At 42.7% G+C, this 20,970-nt stretch overlaps 1 protein-coding gene across 1 annotated transcript in view; it reads left to right on the top strand.

Annotated features, from left to right (window-relative positions):
• Positions 1-20,970, top strand: part of MAN1C1 (mannosidase alpha class 1C member 1) — a 68,741-nt gene that overhangs the window by 15,158 nt on the left and 32,613 nt on the right. Inside the window, 1 exon segment of the mRNA XM_037381877.1 lies at positions 7,809-7,905. Coding sequence (XP_037237774.1) covers positions 7,809-7,905 — 97 coding nt within the window.

Here is a 20,970-nt window from a genome sequence, read left to right as displayed (position 1 = left end):
TAGAATTTTCCACAAGCTTTGATTCTCGGAAGCAAAGGAGACGAGACTACAGCTTTGCTCATCTCTCTACTAAATCACCCTGTGCTTTGGTCTAGACTTGCAAATTTGTTCTCAAACCATTGTCGTCCTCTCACAGTCTAGCATCTCATTAAGGAACTAACTGCAAAATCAACTGCTCTTGCTGACATGTTTCCTGATTTAGATGCAGCTGGATCCAGCTGGGTCTTAATGCCTGAGATAGTCCTATCGAAGGATTTTTTTTAATTCCCCCCCCCAACATGGTTAAATCTAGTTGCATTAGGAATTTAATTAGGAGTTAGTTTAATTGTGTTTTGAGCTGTTCTTTCTCCCATTCAGCTTTCCTAGCAGGGGCTGTGAGGCAGGGAGACTCTGGAGTTCTATTTCTGTCCTTGTCACTAACACTAACGACCTTGGACTGCTCTGTGCTGGGGGTTTTTTGTGTTCCCCGAGTGCAAATCGGGCTTCTAGTCCTGCTTTTTTCCTGATTGTGGTAGGGAGAGAGTGCTTACCTCTGCAGATCTGAGCTGAATAGCTCTCCTTTACTCAGCTGGACTGCCTGTCTGGGAACAGCAAGCAGAAGTTTGAACCTTTTTTTTTTTTTTTTTTTTTTTTTTTTTGTATTGCAACTTGGTGGAAGGTGATTTCTTCTAACTTCATAAAGAATTCCTCCATTACTTCCAGTGATGGATATCAGGTTTTGAGCAATGGTCTGCTGTGTCTTTGGCTATTGTGCGGGAGAGAACGAGCTGTGATAGTAACTGATGTGATAAAAAACCACCCATGCAAGTTTGAAAACAAGACTGCCAGAAATACTGAAGCTAAGGCCCACTTGCCTGTTGCTTGAATTACCATTATATTTACTTCTAGATAAAGCGCCATGTAGCAAGTAATTCACAGTATCTATCTATCTTCTAACACTAAACAATCACCTGATGTATTTACAGTCAGTGGGCTGACAAGGTTTGAAATTTTGTGTTAAAATCCGTTAGAAAAAGCTGGAGCACATGGGAGGGGTTGTGTACTCAGGCTGGTGCTTTGGAAAAACAAACCTTTATCTTGGGTTTAAGGAAACATTGAGTAGGACCGTGGCAAAGGCAGCTGCCAAAGACCTGAGGCTTTCCTGAACTTTGGGCGTCATTCCAAAGGGTGTATTTGCAGAAATTTGCTTTTGAGGAAGTGGGTTTGTGACAGCAATCAGTTTTGTGTTATCTGGGAGGCTGCTCAACCTCCTGCCCTGGTACAGTTGTGCATAATCCCAGTGCTCGCTTGCACACAGCACCCTTTGACTGAGAGGTCTGTTACTGTGATGGTGCAGCTGCAGCAGAGAATTTTATACTCTCCTGAGTTAGGGACTTTGCCCAGGTCCACGCACGTTTTGCTGCCATATCATCATCAGTGATGCCAGGTACGTGCAGACAGGTGTTGAGTTTTGACACTGAATCTGCCGCTGCCTTCTCCTGCAAAATGATCCCGGCTCCTCAAGATCGATGGGCGAAATAATATTGAGCACAAATTCACCGAGTGAACCCAGTCCCACGCTGTTCAATAATACACATTAGTTATTTCTCTTGGTTATGCCTAGTGCTCTTAGAAGAAAAGGATGAGGTCTGTGTTGTGGAGGGGTAAGGTGAGGTACGTGGTGGTGGGACTTGCCCACGGGATGTGTGAGAAGGGTCGGGAATGGAAAGCAGAGGGGAAATACCTCGGTGAGATTGTCTTCCCTTGGGTTTGCCAGGTCTTTCATTTGGTAGTAATGGGCTCAGGTTTTACGTGCAATCGCCCCTTTACCATCAGTTAAAAGAATGATACTTTATTTAAAAGTTATAGAAATGAGGGGACGTTAGATTAACGCTTACCAAGGTGAGACTCCGTAATGGTTAGCTGTTGTTTGAAGGCCTGTTAAATGAAAATCTCTGCAATTCGCTCTAATGTTTTATTCAAAGGCGGAAGCTAACATGGATGCTAGAAAGCAAGCAGGTTAGCTAGTGTGTCTCTAAATTGCTCAAGTTGCTGTTGGGATCTATTGGATTTACTGTAATCTTTAATTATAAAATGTAATTACTTTAGAATGGATTATCAATGTCGGTGTCCGTTTCTGTGGGTTGCTTGGTAACGTCTTTCATGTACTGAAGCACTGTCTGTTCTGCAAGTTACAGGCTTTTAAACCCATGGAGTGAAAGCTTGTGGATATTGGTGTCCGCCTAAATGGAACCTTTCAATCAACTGGAGTTAACACGCAGGTTTTTTGTTATTATTTTGCCATTACGTTAAACATTCCTAAGGACAGTGTCCCAAAAATGTAGCCTGAGAAGTTGCTCCTTTTATACTCAAGTTTTTCAAATAAATTCTAGCCTTTTTATAACATTCTGCCATGGTGTTTGTATGGATATTTATGTCTCTATGTGACAATATTAAAACCAGCAACAGATAATAAACACGGTACTATTTCATTACCTTTCCCGCAGTTAATCCTGACTTATACAAGTGTATGCAAGTCTGATTAGGAAAAAATACCACCCATTATTCCAAATATAAATGGCTTATCCTGTTGTGTTACAGGCAGGCTTTTTCCTCTGTCTTTAAGACTGACAGTTGGTTCCTCTTCTTCTGTGCATCTTGTCATCTGGCAAATGATTTTTTACACAGCTGGGGAAAATATATGGCATTATATTGCAGGTTAAAAATCCAAACTAGAACAGGGCTATTTTGGGGTAGCAAGAAGGTCAGAGATGGGAAAGAACAGGTCCTGGTTTTGCAACTGGTATGACAAGTAATCTTCCTCCAACTGTAGAGAAAGGAAGAGAAACCTGTCTGGTAATTCGTGGTGGGAAAAACCAAGTAAGAAATACAACAGGGAAAAAAATCATAAAAATTACACCCACTCATCACCTTTTTTTTTTTTTTTTTTTTAACCCAATCCTGGAGTTTCTTAGATAGTTCAATAGTTAAATATCTGAAGGGGAGTTGAAGAAAGGAGGCTAAAAAGCCACAGAAATGGTTATCTTCTGAAGATAATGGCTATGTGTGATGTTCCTTGGAAGTTCTTGAAAGGGGCTGATTGGTTGGTATATTTAGATTTCATCTTTTAAGCATTTACTAATTATCCCAGCCTAGATGGATAAAACTAATCAAATAGCTGTTTGGGAATGCTCTGCATTTTGAAATCTTCCCTGGTAACAAAAGGAGGGCAAATGATAGTGTGGGGGATTTTTTTTTTTCTTTTTTCTTTTTCTTTTTTTTCTCTCAACTCTCTGCCTTTTGCAAGTACATAAATCCAGGGAATTTCAGTGGTTTAGTTATTACCTATGTTGAAGAACATCAGATTTGCGCATCTCTTCAGAATGAAAACACTTCCTTGGTCCATTTTTTATCCTGAACCCTGTTTCTGCGTTTCCTGGATCACAGAATTCGTTAAATGCATTTTTTTTTTCCTTAATTCTTCCTGACTGCCTTTCCTCTGGAGTCTGATTTGTCCGTAACCTCAGGTTCCCTGAAAATCAGTAAAGTGGCAGCACTCCAAAAATCAAGACTGTAGTACCTGTGGACAGAAATTGTAAATCCCAGCTGTTTGATGCCGCCGGTGTTACAGCCTGGGTGGCATCCAAAAAGCACCACCAGAGCGAGGAGCAGTGGTGCCCTCCTGTAGTGTGTCACGTAGGATGTGCAGAGGGTGAGTGTTACCAACTTTCTTGTGGCTTTTATTTACTCAGTCTGGAGTGGTGATTTTTATTGTGTGGTTTGGCGTATTTGATCTTGGAAAACGTAGAAATTCTTGTTGAGTTGAAACATGACAAGAGCAAATGGAAATGAGAGAACGGGCAAAGGCGTGGTAGTGGTGCAGGGGCTGTTGTGATGCACAGGTCACGTTGAGCAGATGGAGAAGCTTGGGGCATCAGTGAAAACATTAAATACTTGTAGGATTTCCTGCTGCAGTATTAGAGGGGACACAAGCACTTAGTGTTTGGCCCAGTATTTTAAAGGAGATTATTTATAAAGCTGACTTCTAAATAAAAATCTTTCTGTACATTAAATAAAAAAAAAAAATGCACTGAAAGCAGTTTTAACCTAGCCTTGTTCTACATCACTTTTTTACAATCTAAATACCACAGCGTTGTGAACCTGCAAAGGCATAGTTGAAGACCCTGAACCAGCAAATAGCTTTGTGCGGGATTTTGCTCTTAGTGCCTGGCTCTGAGTGGCTGCAGGCTGCTGCCCATCTGAAATATATACGGGCTTGAGAGCAAGATCTTTTTTTGGATTTGGATGGAGCAGAGCACAAGAAAAGGTAATGGCCTAAATGATGAAACCGATAGTGCGTGTTTTCAGAACTCAGTTTAGTTACTTGTAGTTGATTTTAATAAATAATCATCTAGCTGGGTAGCTGAAACTCTTGAAAGTAAGAAGTGACTTACAGATTATAGAAAAGAAAGAGCAATCTGACAAATTCAATTATAAATTTGGAAGTCTTTCCTATAAATCAGCTGAAAGCCAGGGTGATTAGAATTTCAGGGCCAAATAGATAATTGGCTATTAGATGGCAGATGGCACACTAGTAAGAACAAAATCTAAAATTATGGATCTATTTCCATAATTTTTGTGGTTCTGGTGCCATTTTTCAAATCTAAAGTGGCATAATGTTAATGCTGACGTATTGTGATCTGTCATGACTAGAATGGCATAAAATATTCACTTCTAACCTTGGCGTCTCATCAGAAAGCTGACTTAAAACTCCTCGCTATGCAAATTTCCATTTTGCACCTCTCTGCTCCGTCCCCTTCCATTTCAGCCTGGTATTTGGAACCTCTGTCAGAGGAAGTTTCTGAAAGCTCCATTTCAGTCCTCCGTACGGGATATAAATGTGGAGTCCCCACTTTTAGAAACTTGATGAATCTCTTTAGTGGTTTAGAAGCTGAACTGCTAAATTTGGATTGGAAGACAGCTGCAGAAAGCCAGAATGGGCAGAATGGCACAGATGCTTTTGGCTTTTAAACTTTTCCAGTTGCTGCTTTTGGACCCGTCATTAAGGGAGGAAAGCTTGATCTTGGAAAATGAAAGGGTACCTCATTATGCATCTTGCCTCCCAAATATACAGGGTTTAAAAGCAGTGAGCAAAATTTTGTTCATGTAAAGGAAAACTGACAACGCTTTAGTATGACGAGGCAGCGTATCCAATCTCATCCATCCTCTGTCTGCCTGATTATCGGCTCAGGACAGAACAGAGAAGGAGAGTTTTAAGACACTGCAGCCAACACAGCTCAAGAAATCATTTTGTAGTGGAACTTTTTGCAACACCGTGACAAATGCAGCTTAAATGCTTGAAGAGGCAAATTAAGAATAGATGTATTTATTCAAATAGCACTTGTGAGTCACTTTGGAGAGTCTGTCAGCAGGCCTCATGCAGTCCCTCCCTGTGTGAGAAGAGAGAAGGAAAGAAGGAGATCTCCCTTGGATAAATGGCAGTTGAAGGGAAGCATGGGGTAGTTTTCTTGCCTGTGATGGAGTGTCAGTGAGCTCTGGATCCCAGAGAGCCATCTGCACCAGTGTGGTGGAGGTGCCTTGGTTTCTCACGTGCTTTGAAGAAGAAACTTCAGACCTTCTGGAATGGAGGGGTTAAAAAGGTTGAGGGAAGGAAATAACTTCAAATTTCATACTCAGCTTAAAATGAGGCGGATTCAGAATTACAGCGTTAGGAGTTTTGTGCAACAAAAAAATTTCCACATCCTCTCCATGTCTAGGCTCTCTATGTGCCAGAAGGGTGGGTCCTCCTTCCTCAGCTCTGATTTAGAAGAGAAGTGAACCAAGCAGATCGCTTAGCTGTTTCCTTTTCGGTGCACAAGCCCTGTGGCTCACTGTGGGAAAGCTGGCTTTATGGAAACAGCATCTTTCATGCAGTAAACTTCAGGATCAAGCTCTGAGACATAAAAGCATTTTCTCGGTACCATCAGAGAGAGTGTAGAGTTCCTCAAAGATTTGCCCTGTTACGTTAAAGCAGTATGAGAATTTCCCATTTAGAATAATGCTGCCGCTTACAAAACCCCAGAGACTTAGCAAAAATGAAATGAACACCCTGAGTCATATGACTGAGGCATGTTTGACTGAATTTTGTGAAGGGTTTCTTCTTCTTCCCCCCCCACCTCGGTCATTATTTAGTTTTCTCGGAGCAGAGTGCTCCAGTGACTAATGGATCCCACACTGAGTTTTTAAAACCCAAGTTGACTTTATTTGTTTGTCCAACGTTCCTTCTTCTGGTGGTGTTGGAGTCTGAATGTTGTCAATCAGTTCAGTAAATGTTTATTCTCTAGCTTGGTGAAACTTTACTTTGGAAGCTTGATGTTTAAAAAGGGGAGGGGGGGAAATCTGGTGATGTGGCTTTTTGTGTATGTGTGCTAATTAAGGAGGATAGTGCCAGAGGCTTGCAATGTTAGGTTTGTGAAACGCACAGCTGGAGGGAAGGACAAAAGTAAGAACTGAAATAACAGTAGGAATTTCAGACCAAAGTAACCTGCATATTCTGATCCCAAAATAGAGCTGTAAATGCTGTTGCAGACACTAGACGGGGGCACTCTGTGGAGGAATGATTTGTTTTAAACTGTCATTTTCTCTGAAATGTCTTGTTTTGAGTGAAGCGTTTTAGAAGACTTCTATCTTTGTTGAGCGGCGGTGGAGAATATTGTTGATTCTCTGAAGCTGCCTTCTTTCCCTTTGTTATCTGACTTTTTTTCCAGGGATTGAATCAAAGAATGTACAGGTCACTCCGATGCTGGGGCTGAAACTGCTCAGAGCCAGCCTGTGTGGATTATAAAAGGGAGCTTTATTTAAGGCACTCTTTAGAAGCTGACAAGTCCTAGTCTTTCCTAGCTGAAGAGAGGATACTTGCAGGTTTAATTTTTCCTGCCAGCTGGAGCCAAAGGGGCGGGAGGACAGAAAAAGCTGTGCTGGTGTATATGTGTGTGTGTGTGTTTTGGAACTTGCACAAACACACTGCCTTGCAGTCCTCCGGGAAAGGTTAATGTGCTGAGCCTGGGCAGGACAGTTCAAATGTCCCAAAAGGAATTGTTTGAGTTGGAGGGTGTTTCTCAGAAATCACCCAGCCCATCTGCAGTGTTCTTTCAAGAGGGCACGTTTGAGTTTGGATAGCAAGATACCAAAATGCAATGGATTTCCCTTTTCTCCTTTATAAATGTATTCTGTTCATTAATAGAAAGAAAACTTCTGTGCAGTCCTTAAACAAAGACCAATTTCTTCCTTTGCTCACCGCAGTGTTAAGTGCGTTGTGTACCTCCGTGGTGCTGCGTTGCCAAAGTTGTGCGTGTAACTGCTGCAAGGTGGACACGTAGTAGATGGTTTTGCAGTTTGATCAAGTTACATTTTCACTATCATAAAGAAATGTGAAAACCTGGAACATAACATCGCTATACTTAGGGACGTATCAGCTTTGGCCTTACATTTTTAAGCCCGTTTTTATTACCATTGTGAAATACTGATACTCTGTGAAAAAGGTCAGAAATTCAGAGATGGAGACACCTTTCTAAAATTCGTACTTGGTTCACACAGATCAGGGAAAAAGTGGACTCTCGCTGTGTTGGATACTGTGGTACTTACTTCTGAAATGTCCCAGTCCCAAGTTCCACACCAGGAGCATTCAGTGTGAATTAAGATTTTATAATTAACAGGCCATTGGTTGCCAGGTTTAGCTGCGAACGGGAAACTCCCATTTGTTCCCAGACCTGATGTTCAGAAAACTTTCAGTTCTGTTAAGTGCTTTAATTCAATTTTTCTTTTTACAGATGATGAAATTTGCTTGGGATAACTACAAACAATACGCACTCGGGAAAAATGAACTGCGACCGCTAACTAAGAACGGCCACATCGGTAATATGTTTGGTGAGTTCTGAATCAATTTTACTGCAATTTCATTGAATTTTTTAAAGATCACATGTCCACATCAGTTCCTTTCTCTGCAATGCAGTGAGGTATCTGTAACAGCTTTGGCCTCTTTGCTCTTTCCACTGTTACGAAGCAAGACTTTCAGCACAGCTCCTAGGGGCTACCTATCCATATCCCATTGCTCGGAATCTCATTCCTACAGCATTTCTCAATGCCCAGCCTGTATCACCTCTGTACAGATCTAGCACCAGACGTCTCTGGGAACAGTGCTGAAACCAGTGTCTTTACTAAAACATGAAGTCAGTCCAAACCTGACAATGCTGCTATTTGTCTAAGCTTGTAGACATCAGGACCTGACCAAACAGAGCATTTTCTCTCGTTGCTCCACTGTTGAGCAAGATGTGAATTCCATGAAATATTGAGTAAGTGAATCAATATTAAAGGCTCTTTATGCTATGTGCTTACTGGCTTGTATAATTTCACTTTTTAGCAGATCACCTTTTTTTTCCTGTGAGCCACTTACATAATTTCAGTGCTGTTCATTTCCCTACTCATTCTGGTGGGATACTTGACTTTTTGGGATATAAATTGTCTTTTTCCTCAGTTGCCCTCAAAGCGGTTCACTGTTCTTCTCACTCTGCCCTGGCTTGGCCTTGCCTGCACAGGTTGTGCCGTGGTGAGAAGGCCAGCAGAATCTGCTTTAGCAGCCCTTTCCCACCCGTCCTTGGGGGAATACTTTTTGTACAGAGGTCTCTTGGCTTCTTTCTACGGGAGTCTCTTTTGCAGAGATTATCTCCCAGAGTCCCTGTCCCAGATTAGGGTAGAATAGAGTTTTATTTAGTGGGCAAATTATCTGTGGCCTTTATTTCCTCAGGGCAAAGGGACTGGACTAATACAGTTTGAAGAAACGCTGCCATTCCTGTTTCTGCAACTCTCTAGGTGCCCCAGTCCCCTACATCAGGTTCATGACATGGGTGTGATCTTTCAGACTATAATGTGAAGATCTACTGCTTTGTGTGGAGACTGAGTACAGCCTCCTACGCTGGCCTCATTAGCTTTAGGGAGCTATTAGATGTGTGTGAAAATGAAGGCTCAAAGCTGGAAATAGCATCACATGTCTTCTAGGGTGGCCAGAACCTTGAAGAGCAGCAGCCCCATTTGGCCTCTGGACTGCAAGGGCAGGTGGCCCTGATGATGATGGCAGAGGAAGGGCTGGCTTTTAATTTAGCCATATCACGGGGAGAAACCTTGGTGTTCTGCTTCTGGTGCCGCCGTCAAGTCCTTTTATTGCCTCAGGTGTGCCTCTTAAGTTCCTGCAGAAGTACCAGGAGAGTTAACTCACATCTGGTTGTGCAATACTGTGAGTTGCATGGAAGCTGCGTTGACGATTGCTGTGGTATCTGGAGGATAACCCAGCAGTTTTGGCAGTGTGCCTTGAACTAGCACAAGCTGTGTGTGACCAGCCACTGCTTTTGCCCAGTCTCGCTTTGTCGGGAGCAGTGATTTGGGTTGGTTTGTCCTTTGCCTTCATCTTCAAACAACCCACGAATACGCGGGTTTCTTACTTGAGAATCTGCCTTAACTTCAGCACTAAGTTAAGCACTTTGCAACTTTTCCGTTCTAGCAAGCTTGTCAAAATTCCTCAAGGAGCGTGCCTATGAACAGACAAAAATACTGAAAGCTTTTAAATGTATTTGTCATGCTAAAACAATTGGCAGTACTTGTGCTTGTTTGTAGCGTGCCTGTGAGCACTCTCAAGGAAAATGCTTTGGAGCCCAAGGATTTGCAGGCAATTGCAGAAAAGAAGCTACATGGTACATTTCAGCCTCTTAATAGGCTTTTCCTCCTTTTAACTGTGGCTGGTAAAGAACAGAAGCATGAGGCAATCCATTGCTGCAGCCATCTATCCCTCTTGCCTTCGGAGACTTCAGCAATTAGGACAGGGCACTGTTTGCCTTCTTCATTGTTGCCCATTCCCCCTCTGGTCACATCATGCGTCTTCTTATTCCAAACTACAGATGTAATGGAGGCAAATCGGGTACTCTCCAGGCTGGAGGTGTCAATATTAAGCTGAGATTTTCTGCAGCTGCTTCCATGTAGGAGGGAAGGAACCTCTTTAGGGCTATTCTCAAGTATTTTTGTGTGCATGAGAAACAATCAAGTTCTTCAAGGGTGATACGTTTTCCTGTTGTGGATGTGGTGCTTGCTTGTAGCCTAGCCTTCAGTTTAGCAGCTTCACCCTGGAGGAAGTGGGGAGCTGCTCTTTATCAAATATTCTCTCTAATCAAAGTAGAAATACAAAATAAACACTCACCTTCTGCTCTTACATAGCATTCTGCTTCTCTTAACAGCAATGAGCTAGCATCCCTCCCCAGTGTCTGCCCAGATGGCAGGAAAATGACAAGCAGAAAAGCTCTTGCATCTCCACCCCAGTTAATCTCCTTTCTCCTCTGCCTTGGAAGGTGGCAGCTTGCATCTGGGAGAGTAACTGTACAGTTCCCATACTTCTTCATATAGAGTTCAGACTCACCCACTACCCAAGTAAATGCTAGGCTGCTGCATACCCTGGAAGGCAGCGTTCCCACTCACGTGGGCTTTGATCCGGTAACTTAGTCTTAGGTTCCTAGTTGTGATTGATGCTGCCCAGATCCTCTTCCTAGGGCATCAATTTCATCAAGATTCTCCCATGTTGTGGATGTAGCTTAATGGTACAGAAGTCTTCTGATTTCTGTCATTTATAATCATTGCAACTTGAAAGCCCTTTCATTAAACCCACTAGTTGTGGTTCTTTGGTGATTATTTATTTATTCATCTGTGATGCCTGTGGTAAGATGTGCCATGCTAAACATCCCATCCCATGCCCTCCAGTCGGGTAAACATGTTTTATACTTGCAGCCATTTCAGATATGTGATGATTTCCCTCGAAATTATGCCATGGAAATGGGCAAAGCATACTGCTAGTGTGGAAGGATGATCTCTGTTAGAGCAAAACCTGCACCACAAGGTTCCAATGTGAGTGACTGCACAGCTGTGGAGTTTTCAGAATTATCAGCAAAATTTCTCTCTGTGCTTAATCTCACTCAAGAAAGACCTGCAGAGTATCTGGCTACTGTTAGAATCAGGCCCCAAACATGCTTGCTTAGGAGAACTATTCGAGAAAAATTACACAACAGGGCTTGTGGCTAAAGGTGAAGGCTAGAGATCCACAGGTATGTATTCTGTTCCCAGTGCTGATCTAGTTACTTTAACCCTTTTTATGCCAGCATCTCAACATTCCTATTTTTGGTGTTGTGAGCATTAAATTAATGGATGTTTGCAAAGCATGTTGAATTCCTTGGAGTGAGGCTGCTGGAGAGGGCGACCGTATTATGTAGTGCAGCGCTTGAAATGCACCTGTCACTGTGATATCCAGCATTAGATAGCTGAATTATTATTCTGCCCGCTCCCTGGGTCTGTCATAGCCACTTATTTTTCTGACAAAATGTTTTTAAAATCCTGTTAGATTTACAGAGTTTCTCTAGCTATGGGAGAGTGAGCTGGCATCTTATTTCTGCTCATGCATCAGCTGAATTGTCAGTTAGATTTTGATTGCACAGTCTTTTAACAATGATAAGGTAAGAAGCCTGATTTTCAGATATCTCTTGAAGTGTGCAGTGCTGGCAGCAGAAGAATCCTTCTTTGACTTATAACCTGAGCCAATTTGCTCTGAAATCAGTGACAGCAAGTAAATATGGAACCTTGCTGTGGTGTTAGACAGTCTTTTTTCACCACCTAACTTCACATTAGTATATTAATTTTAGTATAAAAATAGAAGTCCTTTAACTAGGTTCCCCCCCTTTTTTCCTCTCTCCCCACTTGAAATCACACCTAAAATTATGAATTGCCTTGTCACAGCCATTGCTTCTCTCAGCATATGCTGAATTTGTGCATCGTTGTGAAGCTCAGTAGCTTCACCTGATGTGAATCCATGTGACAACTGTCACATCTAGGACACAGCCAGGTCACCAGAGCTGGATGGCAAAGATCTGACAGCAGCTGGATCTAAAAGATGTAAGGCATTTAGGCTTCGTCCTCGTGTAGGACCCTCCACGTTGTTCCACATTTGATTGCTTGGTGACAGAGTACACAGGGCTATCTGCACAGGCTGGGTGTCAGTTCTTGGAAAAAATCAGTGGCTGCTTAGGCTGTGTTTGTGTACTCAGCTCAGACTTTGGCCTGAACTGTCCTAACAGTTTGTTTTGAAGGCAGGTCATTGGTCTCGGTTGCCTGGAAATAGTGCTGCTTTGGCTCTCCGGGATTAAAAAAAGGGTTTGAAGTGGCTGGGGCAGAAGAGTAGTGGCCACATGAATATATACAGAGAGGCCTCTAGAACGTACCAAGTTGATTGTCCTGAGATTCAGAAACCTTCAGGTTTTTTTCTCCCTGGCAGGTGCAGTGCAATCCTAGTGGACTTTCTCACTGCACTGTGACACTATCACCTGCCCAGTCTCTGTTCTGGATGGGGATCCAAGTAACATCTCTCCACTGGGCTCACACCACCCAGCTGCTTTCACAGGAACTTCTAACAGCAGCTAGAGTGCTCTTTGACCGCCACCTCAGGTGCTGGGCCTCCCTGGACACAAAAGGCTCCACACCCTGCAGCTAGTCCCTTCAGCCATCCAGTCTTGCTTGTTGAGCCAAACATTTTCCAAATACCTGCTTCCTTCATCAGTGATTTAGCTAGGGAAACCATGAAGCAAGCAGGAAATGTGCCCACCTCAATTAGAAGCAACAGGAGTTGATGTATGAACATTTAACGTGGGAAAGGTAATTGGATGAAAATACTAATTTAGCAACATTCTAACTACCAGAAGAGAAATGGTAACCTCCAATTGTGCAATCACTTGGTGCAGCTTTTCTGTTCTGCCTATGAATCTGTTTCCCTGTGATCACAAAATTACAAAACCTTGGAGTGTCTTTTTATGTGATTAAAATATTAATAATAATAATAATAATTGCTCTCTGAATTTGTATGCGGAATTATTCCTGCTGCCTATTGCAGATGACATTAGACTGTTGGCTCCATGGGCTCTTTGAAGAGAAAAATATATTGTAATGAAGATGTTGCTCCCTGGCATCATCATCTTTTTTTTTTATGTATAATGTTACCCAGTTGAATATTGTTTTCAGGAAGGACATTTTGAGTTGACATTGGCTTTTGCTGTCACTGAAATCTGTGGCAATAAACTTCTTTCCTGTCAGCAGGAAGCAGTGAATCAGGATATCCCCCAAATATCAAACTCATTGGAGACCAGTCGCATGATTCATGTTAAAGCTGACATTTATCCCTGTTATGGGGTTTTATTCCCCTGCTCTCCATGTGCCAAAGATCATGCCTTCCAGACACCAAGGGTTGTCATTTATACTGCAGGAGATCTGTTCTCACTCTGCTCTCACCTTGGGTCATGCTGAGAACGGTGGCTTCTAAATGATTCTCTGATTGTATGATTCTGTGATTCCTTTAAATGTGCCGTTTCAAGCATTAGCTCAATCATCAGGGCTCCACTGAACCCTAAACCTCACACAGAGAGATTTAAGCTTATTACAGTGGCTCAGCTGACAGGTAGTAACTTGTCAGCTTGAAATACTCATTTAAAAAGTTTAAACAGAAAAAAAATTATTAATGTCTCATATAGTGGCCTGGGGCCTTCTTCAGACACCTTTGCTTGTCAGAGCTTTTATTCTGAGGCTGAACTAGACCTGATAGCTCCATTGTGGCAGCAGTTCTTGAAAAAAAAAAAAAATTATTTGAACCAAATGGTTTCATCTCCCTTCAGCTGAGATTTACATCTTGGAAAACAAAAAACAAACTTGGAAAATTCAGTGGGGAACAGCCTTGGCCTAAGATGCGAAGCATTTATGCACGTTGCAGTGTCTCTCTGCATTCAGCCCTTTGGATCGAAGGACAGCTGCAAAGATTGGACAGCAAGGGTTTGGTCTGGGCCTGTCTTTAGCAGGAAACCGGGCAAACTTCACATTATCTCAGTGTAAAAGCCATTAATCATCTCAGGCTTCCTCATGAGTTTCATGAACTTTCCATTGACCCTGAACAGAGTTTTGAGTTTAATGAGGCCTAAAAGTACGAGAGTGTCTTGGGATTTGTCAGAACTGCTTTGCACAGCAAAATGGAGGAGAAGGAAACAACAAAAAAAATTAGAAAAACAGCCATTAAAGTAGCAAATCAAAGCAGAAAAAGGAAGAAAATTGTGTTGAGATGTTGTGACTAGAGAGTGGTTTTTGGGACCTCTTTTCAGGATGCTGAGGAGCAGAACGTACAGCGGTGTGGAGGAAGCAAGCCACGCACGAGCAGCCCTGTTACCATGTAGACAGGGGAGCAGTCCAGGCTGTAACTGTTTTTTTCCCCTTTTTTCAGACTCTGGGGGCTGCATTTCAAAATACAATGAGCTTTAAGTTTTTTCTCCTGGCCCCCACCCCACCCCCCCAAATCACCCCGTTAGGGATGTTGTTTGTGCCTCATTCTGGACACTAATTATGCGGAAATAATTGTCTAATCTTCAGAGATATTGAGCGTGTGATTAAAAGGCAGCCAACTGAGAGTGGGTGTAGTTGGACTGCTCACTGATTCTTCTCTGGATTCTGAAGGCGGTGGTGGCAACTCCACAGCGAAAGCTGAGTTGGAGGTTTGGCACTTCCAACTGGCTTGAACTAACATCCAGCATCCTCTCCAAGGATCTTAATGGCCCCCCTCTGTGCCGACTTGATAATAACACAGAATATACAGAGCTGAATACCCGACTGCACAGGTACCTCTGCTTTGGCCAGAATATATCTTTCAGATATATATATATTTCTAGCCACCACATGCAGTCAGATGCTTTACGTAGTTTCAGCTGCAGGTGCAAACCCACTTGCAGACATACGCTACCAGAAACTACATTAAAAAGCAGAGCAAGTTAAGAATATTTTTTAAATGTGCTGTTAGCTATGCCTTTTGATGTTGGAAATATCTTGAGACTTCTGGTTTCTTACCTTTACCCCTCTGTATTTAGCTTTTCCTTGTTTATTCAGAGGAGATGGGTAGCTATAAACTGTGTAGCAAAAACCTGATCTTCTTGGGTTTTAATTCACTCCTTTTCCGCTCTTGAAACTTCTGAAGAGATTAGGCAGGTTCAGAACTGGCTTTGCTGTGCTAGATTTCACATTTATAACTTAACTGCTTTATCGTATCTCTTTTTGTGCTACTGCTTAAGTTTCTTGCCACCTTCATTATGTATCTCATTGGATATTCATCTGGATTAGTGTTAGACTTTGACATTTTTCTATTCACCTTTAGGAGATCACATTTCAAATGGCTCCTGCTACAGAATTTCCTTTTCTATAATTTTGCCAGGCACTTGTTTCCAGTATTTTCTCTTTATTTCTGCTGCCTTTTGGGATGAGAGAAGTCTCTCATCTCACTTAATCAGTAGGAGTAACGTCATCCCATAGGATGTCAACTTACAGATTTGTCACTGGTTTCAAGGTTGGATCTATGTGTTCAGAATATTGTGGTGGGCATTTGTCATTTGAAGACCTTTAAACTTTTTAAAAATACTCTCTTTTAGCCTCTCAAGATTGTTCTTGTCTCTAGAGAGGATTTTTTGGAAGTTCAAGAAAATCCCTTAGCCTTTGCTTGAGGCATCATTGTGAAAAATAGGGAGGATTTTTTTTGGACTTACTAAAGTTGTTCATCCTTCTTTGATATTTTATCCTCAAAAAAATCTACTGCACCCTAACATACTCATATGCAGCTCCCAAAAGAAAAAAGGAGAAAAACCTCAGTGCAGGAAAATGAAGATGTTTCAAGAGAAAGTTCTAAAGGCAGAGGTTGTTTCCCTACGAATTTCAATATACCCATAATATCCTTGCTCTGATACAAACATGCAATTAAGAACACCTAAGTTACGCCTATTTCCCGCCACAGTGCTTTTATCTGGATACATGATTACATAGGGTTATCATTTCTTCACAGAGCTGGAGGATGGGAAAGCACAAATTATGTGAGTACTAAAGTGTAGGGTGGTCCAAGAGCACAGCATTCCCAGTGATGGTCCTCACAGCAGCCTTGATTGTCTTTCATCTTAATTTCCAAAGTCAAATTTGTGTTGTGTTCTGCAAGCAAGAGCAGATAATTCAGGAACAAAGAAACTGAGGATCGAGTTTTGCCTGTACGTGAGAGCCGAGCGTTTTCATTGACTTCACCGAGGCCTTCTTCAGGCATCTGGAAGTGGAAGTCGCCTTCAGGCATTAAAATTAACACCTTTCAACTAGGCTAGAACATTCCTTCTCTCTTGGCAGGCTGCATCCTGGTTGCTGTGGGAACAAGCATTTTTAATTTCCTGACTTCTGTGTACATCCAAAATTGTAACTGTGATGTACTCTGTCACTAAGGTAGCTTTGGGGGTTTGCAGGGAACGGAGCCATCAGAAAGTATCTTTTTGTAGCACTTCCTTCCCTCAGAATCACTTTGGTGCATCTCCAAGGGGTATCTTCATGAGGCTTTTTGGAGACCTGCAGTTCTCATTCATCTTTCTGAGTAATCACAGAATATAAAAGGAACAGTGAGAGGTCGTTCAGTCCTTCCTTTCTTAAGCCATCCCTAAACTACCCCACGGCGGAAAGTTCATCGCAGGCATTCTGCTTCGGTGCTTTACAGTTTTAAAGCTTGTGCTGGGATCTGACCTTGCTCTCCTGTGGAATGTTAAGCTGTGACTTCTTGGCCTCTCCCCGTGGATAGGGAGGATGGTTTACCATCTTACTCTCTGCAGCATCACTCTGTGTCTTTGCAAAGTGTTGCCAAGTTCTCTTCAGTCTTCTCCCCTCAAGGCTGAGCGGCCCCAGACCTTTCCAGCTTTAATTGTAGGTCCCATTCTGTGGCCTTCTCAGTGCCACTGCTCCCCTCTGAAGTCTTCAGATGAGCCAAATGTTTCTTGAAGTGGGCTCTGTGTCCTGGGAGGCTTTGCCAGTGCAGAGTGGAGTGCAAGAGCCCTTCCATGCCTTGCACGTGGCACGTGCTGTTTACCCATGCTGGAGTCAGGTTGGCTCCTTTTTGCAACATTACAACATTGTTAATTGGAGCTGAATTTTTGATCTGCTGTAGCCTCGGTATCGTTTTCTTCAGAGTGCTATCTAACCATTTATTCCTTATGCTTCGTGGTTCGTGTTCTTCCTCAGGGTGAAATACGTTGTGTATCCTTATTGAATTGCATCCTGGTTATTTCAGACTCTTTTCCTGATTCGCTGAGATTATTTTGATATCTATCCTGTCAAGCAACATACTGGAGAGCATTTGGAGGCTTCAGCTGGGGTCTTGTTGGTGTGACTTGAACAATATGGGAGAGAAAAGGAAGAATATGGGCAGATGGTTCCAAGTGATGGAGTTATCATGACTTAATGTGTTCCTCCTCATCAGCTGGGACATGGTGATGGACCATTTGTATTCTCCTGACCCATTGCATCCAAAATACATAAAATGTATTAGACTTTTTTTCATTGTGATTATTAGGTATCTTAGTTCAGCCGGTGACCAGTAACTTCAGTGCTTGGCAGTATCTGGATTGAGAGCAGGTGTCCAGGCCCTAGCACCTCCATTCTGTTGCATACAGAACAGAAAAAATTAATCCTATTAGCTTTATTTTGAGGCAAAGAGCAGTTTTCATTCCTGTATCTCTGAATTCTTCTCTGACACCTGGGCTTGTGTTATGGACCAGATGATTTCTGTGAACACGCTGTGGGAGGTGATGATTTGCTTGTCTGGACTGTAGATAAAACCACATCAGGGATATGAGCAGTTTATAACTCAAACTGGAATGCACTGTCTGTTCTGCAAAGCCCATCCAGAGATATCTTATCTGCTGAGGGAAAAATGCCATCTAGAGTTACAAGCTGCATGTGCTGTCATAATACATCTGCCACAGCCGCTTTTGGGAAGTGTGTTTGGAAGATAGAAGGGCATCTTCTTCATGATTATTACAATGAAGCATCTCTCCTTTGAATTCTAAGATGAATTAGCAGTCTCTGCTCATTAACTGCTTCCTATGTCTCTCAAAGACCATGGATAACAGTTGCAGGCAGGACGTGTGTGTTTGTTTTAATAGGCCTGCTGGGACCCCTCACATTAAATGATGCAAGTCCTCAAGGAGGTATTTGGAGGAGCAATAAATAGTATATAATCAGGTTACCTTTAAGCAGTCTAAAATTAATTTCAAACATCCAGAAGAGGAGAAACCAGCAGTATTTTGCCCCACTAGCATTGCTGCTGTGACATCTGCTTAACCTTTTTGACATGTTCCTCCCAGAATTACTCCTTGCTTGTCAAATTACCTACCTTTGCCAGAAGTAATTACCCTCTGCTTCACTGACATCTGAGCCTTGTTGCCCCAAACAAAGGAGGAAAACCTCTTTCCCGAAGGAGCATTTGAATGATTATTGCTTTCAATTTTCTGCTGAGCTCTCCATAGCTGACATAGTCTGCCTGAAATAGAATCTGTGTGTCATGGGAAATGGATTGGATACACGTAGAGAGTGGATTTGCAGTATCTCTCCTGTATCAAGGATTGTGTTCCTGAGGCTCAGTCAAACCACTTCCTCCTCTGTGACACTTTCAAATAGAAACAGTTTGATTCAAGCTCCAGGAGGTCTGGAGTCATGCAGTGGCGGGACGGTGCCTGTTGTTGGAGGATCACTACATAATGAAAGATGGTTGGAGAAACTGGGGAAAAAAGGATTAAATTGGGGAGCAGCTGCCAAGTATTAAATACTTAAGAATCTGTTGGCAATAGGTGCTTATCATATATCTTCTCTCCCCTTCCACTGAAGGAAGTAACTATCTGAAGGGCTGTTACTGTGACAAGCAATTCATTTTTATGCTGAAGACCTTTCTTTTCTTTTTTTTTTTTTCCAGTGCATAATAAGAATATTGCTAAACCTGTTCCCACCAGCCTGATTTCCTCCAGACAGTCTACTTTGCCACTTTCCTAAATGAGCATGAGCTCTCTTTTTTTTCTTTCTCACCCCATCACTTGTTCAGGGGAGAGCTGCCACTGCTAGTTCAGTTTGAATGATAGTCTTAATTCTTCAGGGGAAATTGATATTTGAAAAACATGAGTGGTTTGTAATCCAAAAAAGCTATTTCTTCCCCAGCTGGAACACATTCTGTATTAAATTTGATCATAGCAACCTAAAAGCCAACACTTCAAGATGCTCTTCTGTGATGCCAGATTTACCTAGAAACTGTGCAGCACATATGCTGACACCCATTGCGTAGTGCAGGTGGAACTGTGATTCATTATCGCTTCCCGTGAACTTGGAAGATCACTCCTGTTGACAAGGAAAAACAGACTGAGCTATCTTGTGGACCAGATGTTTGGGCAATCTCCCTAATGCCAGTCTTCAAAATTCTTTGCCTTTAGGTAGGAGGTGGTTCATCCTTGTTTGGCAGATGGCTCTTTCAAGCTGGGGTTACGTTTTAGTCTCCTTGCGTGATCTGATGTACCCCGTAGGCTCTGCTTCATCCCAGCCACGTGCTCCAGCATTAGTTGCTCTCCTGTTCCTAAGCATCTTTTCAGGGAATGATCAGCGCTTTGAGTTCTCCTTAGCTGGGGCAAGTGTGACATTACCTACTACCCTCCAGTGTATAGGACTAGGTTTTGAGTTGATTTAGGTATGAAGCTTATAGAGCGGCAGTAACTTCAGCATTGTCTTGAGTGATGCCCTGCGTCTAGTAAAATGCATGGGGTTCTGATGGATCCACTAAGTGTTTCTTCCAGTACTGCAAGAAAATTAGCATCTCCAGGGCCAGATAATTGATAGCTGAAGAGATTAGTGGCCAGTTGGTAGCCTGCAAAGCAGGGTCAACATTCTGTCAGCTACCAGAGCTAAATCTGTTAGGAATCACAAAGTGGAAGAGATCAGGCATGGCACATCAGCATAAACTGAAATCAAGGCTAGTTTGTGTCTTGGGGTGATGGAGGCTGGTTTGTTGGGATCTGTGGGGGCTTGGTACAGTCCCTGCCAATGTCTGCTGCCCCTGCTACAGGTAAGGACAAGTGGCAGGGAGAGGCAGGATCTGAAGCTAACCAGAACTAACACTGCTAGTGAGCCGGGAGCCACCACAGTGCCCAGCATGTTGCCCCAAGACCTCCGTCCGTGGCTGCTCCCGGCTGAGGCTGGCGGGGGAGCGGAGGACAGAGCTGGCTGTGGCAAACGCCTGTGAGCTGCTGGAGGCCAAGGGCTCAGTGAGTTCTACCCTTCTGCACAGTCACTCCCTGCTCCATACATCAGGGGAGCACACGTGGGGTGGAGAGTGTTTGGGGTGTCACCTTTTGACCAATACCTGGAGAGGAGAGTGAGGAAGATTAATAGGAAGAAGATGGGAAAATGACCTTGGATACGAACTGTTTTCTGATGACGTCTGTGAAGTGCAGATGCAGTGGTTTATTTGGAAAGCAGAGAAAAATGAGGTTGCTCAAAAGCTAATGGACTTTTTCTTTTTTTTTTTAGTCTCCAGGAGAATGTGTTGATAAAAAAAGAAATAGATGTCTTCTAATTCTTGGACTACTTTTTTGTCCCCTTTATCTCTTTCTGCTGCTACCTTGTTGCTCAGATGTAATTTGTTTAGTTTACCTTAAATAAAGGGAATAGAGTTACTCTGTGTTAACAGCTATCAGGTCCGCAGACAAAAACCTCAATAAATAAGACACAGTGGCAAGGCTGTAACTCAGGTCTGGTGGTGTTGGCTTTGCAGACTTCATCTGCAGCATGTAGGTACCATTTGCAGGCAGCTGAAGGACTGGATTGTAATGAGACAATTGGGAAGACTTAACTGAGCAATTTTCTTTCTTCCTGAAAAGGACTGTAACCTGTTTCCTATTTCATTTGGATTTTCTGTTTAATTAGTGTCAGCTGAACAAATAGTACCAGCCCTGTCCTAGAGATCACTGACAACTGGCGTGATCCTGCTTGTAATGTGAACAGATTGTCTTTCTACTTGAGAATATCTTCTGGAACTGGAGTGTAATCATC

The sequence above is a fragment of the Falco rusticolus genome, chromosome 3 (genome assembly GCF_015220075.1).
Source record: "Falco rusticolus isolate bFalRus1 chromosome 3, bFalRus1.pri, whole genome shotgun sequence".
Taxonomy (NCBI): Eukaryota; Metazoa; Chordata; class Aves; order Falconiformes; family Falconidae; genus Falco; species Falco rusticolus.
Note: the sequence above shows the minus strand (reverse complement) of the source record. Positions and strands in the feature narration are given on the sequence as shown.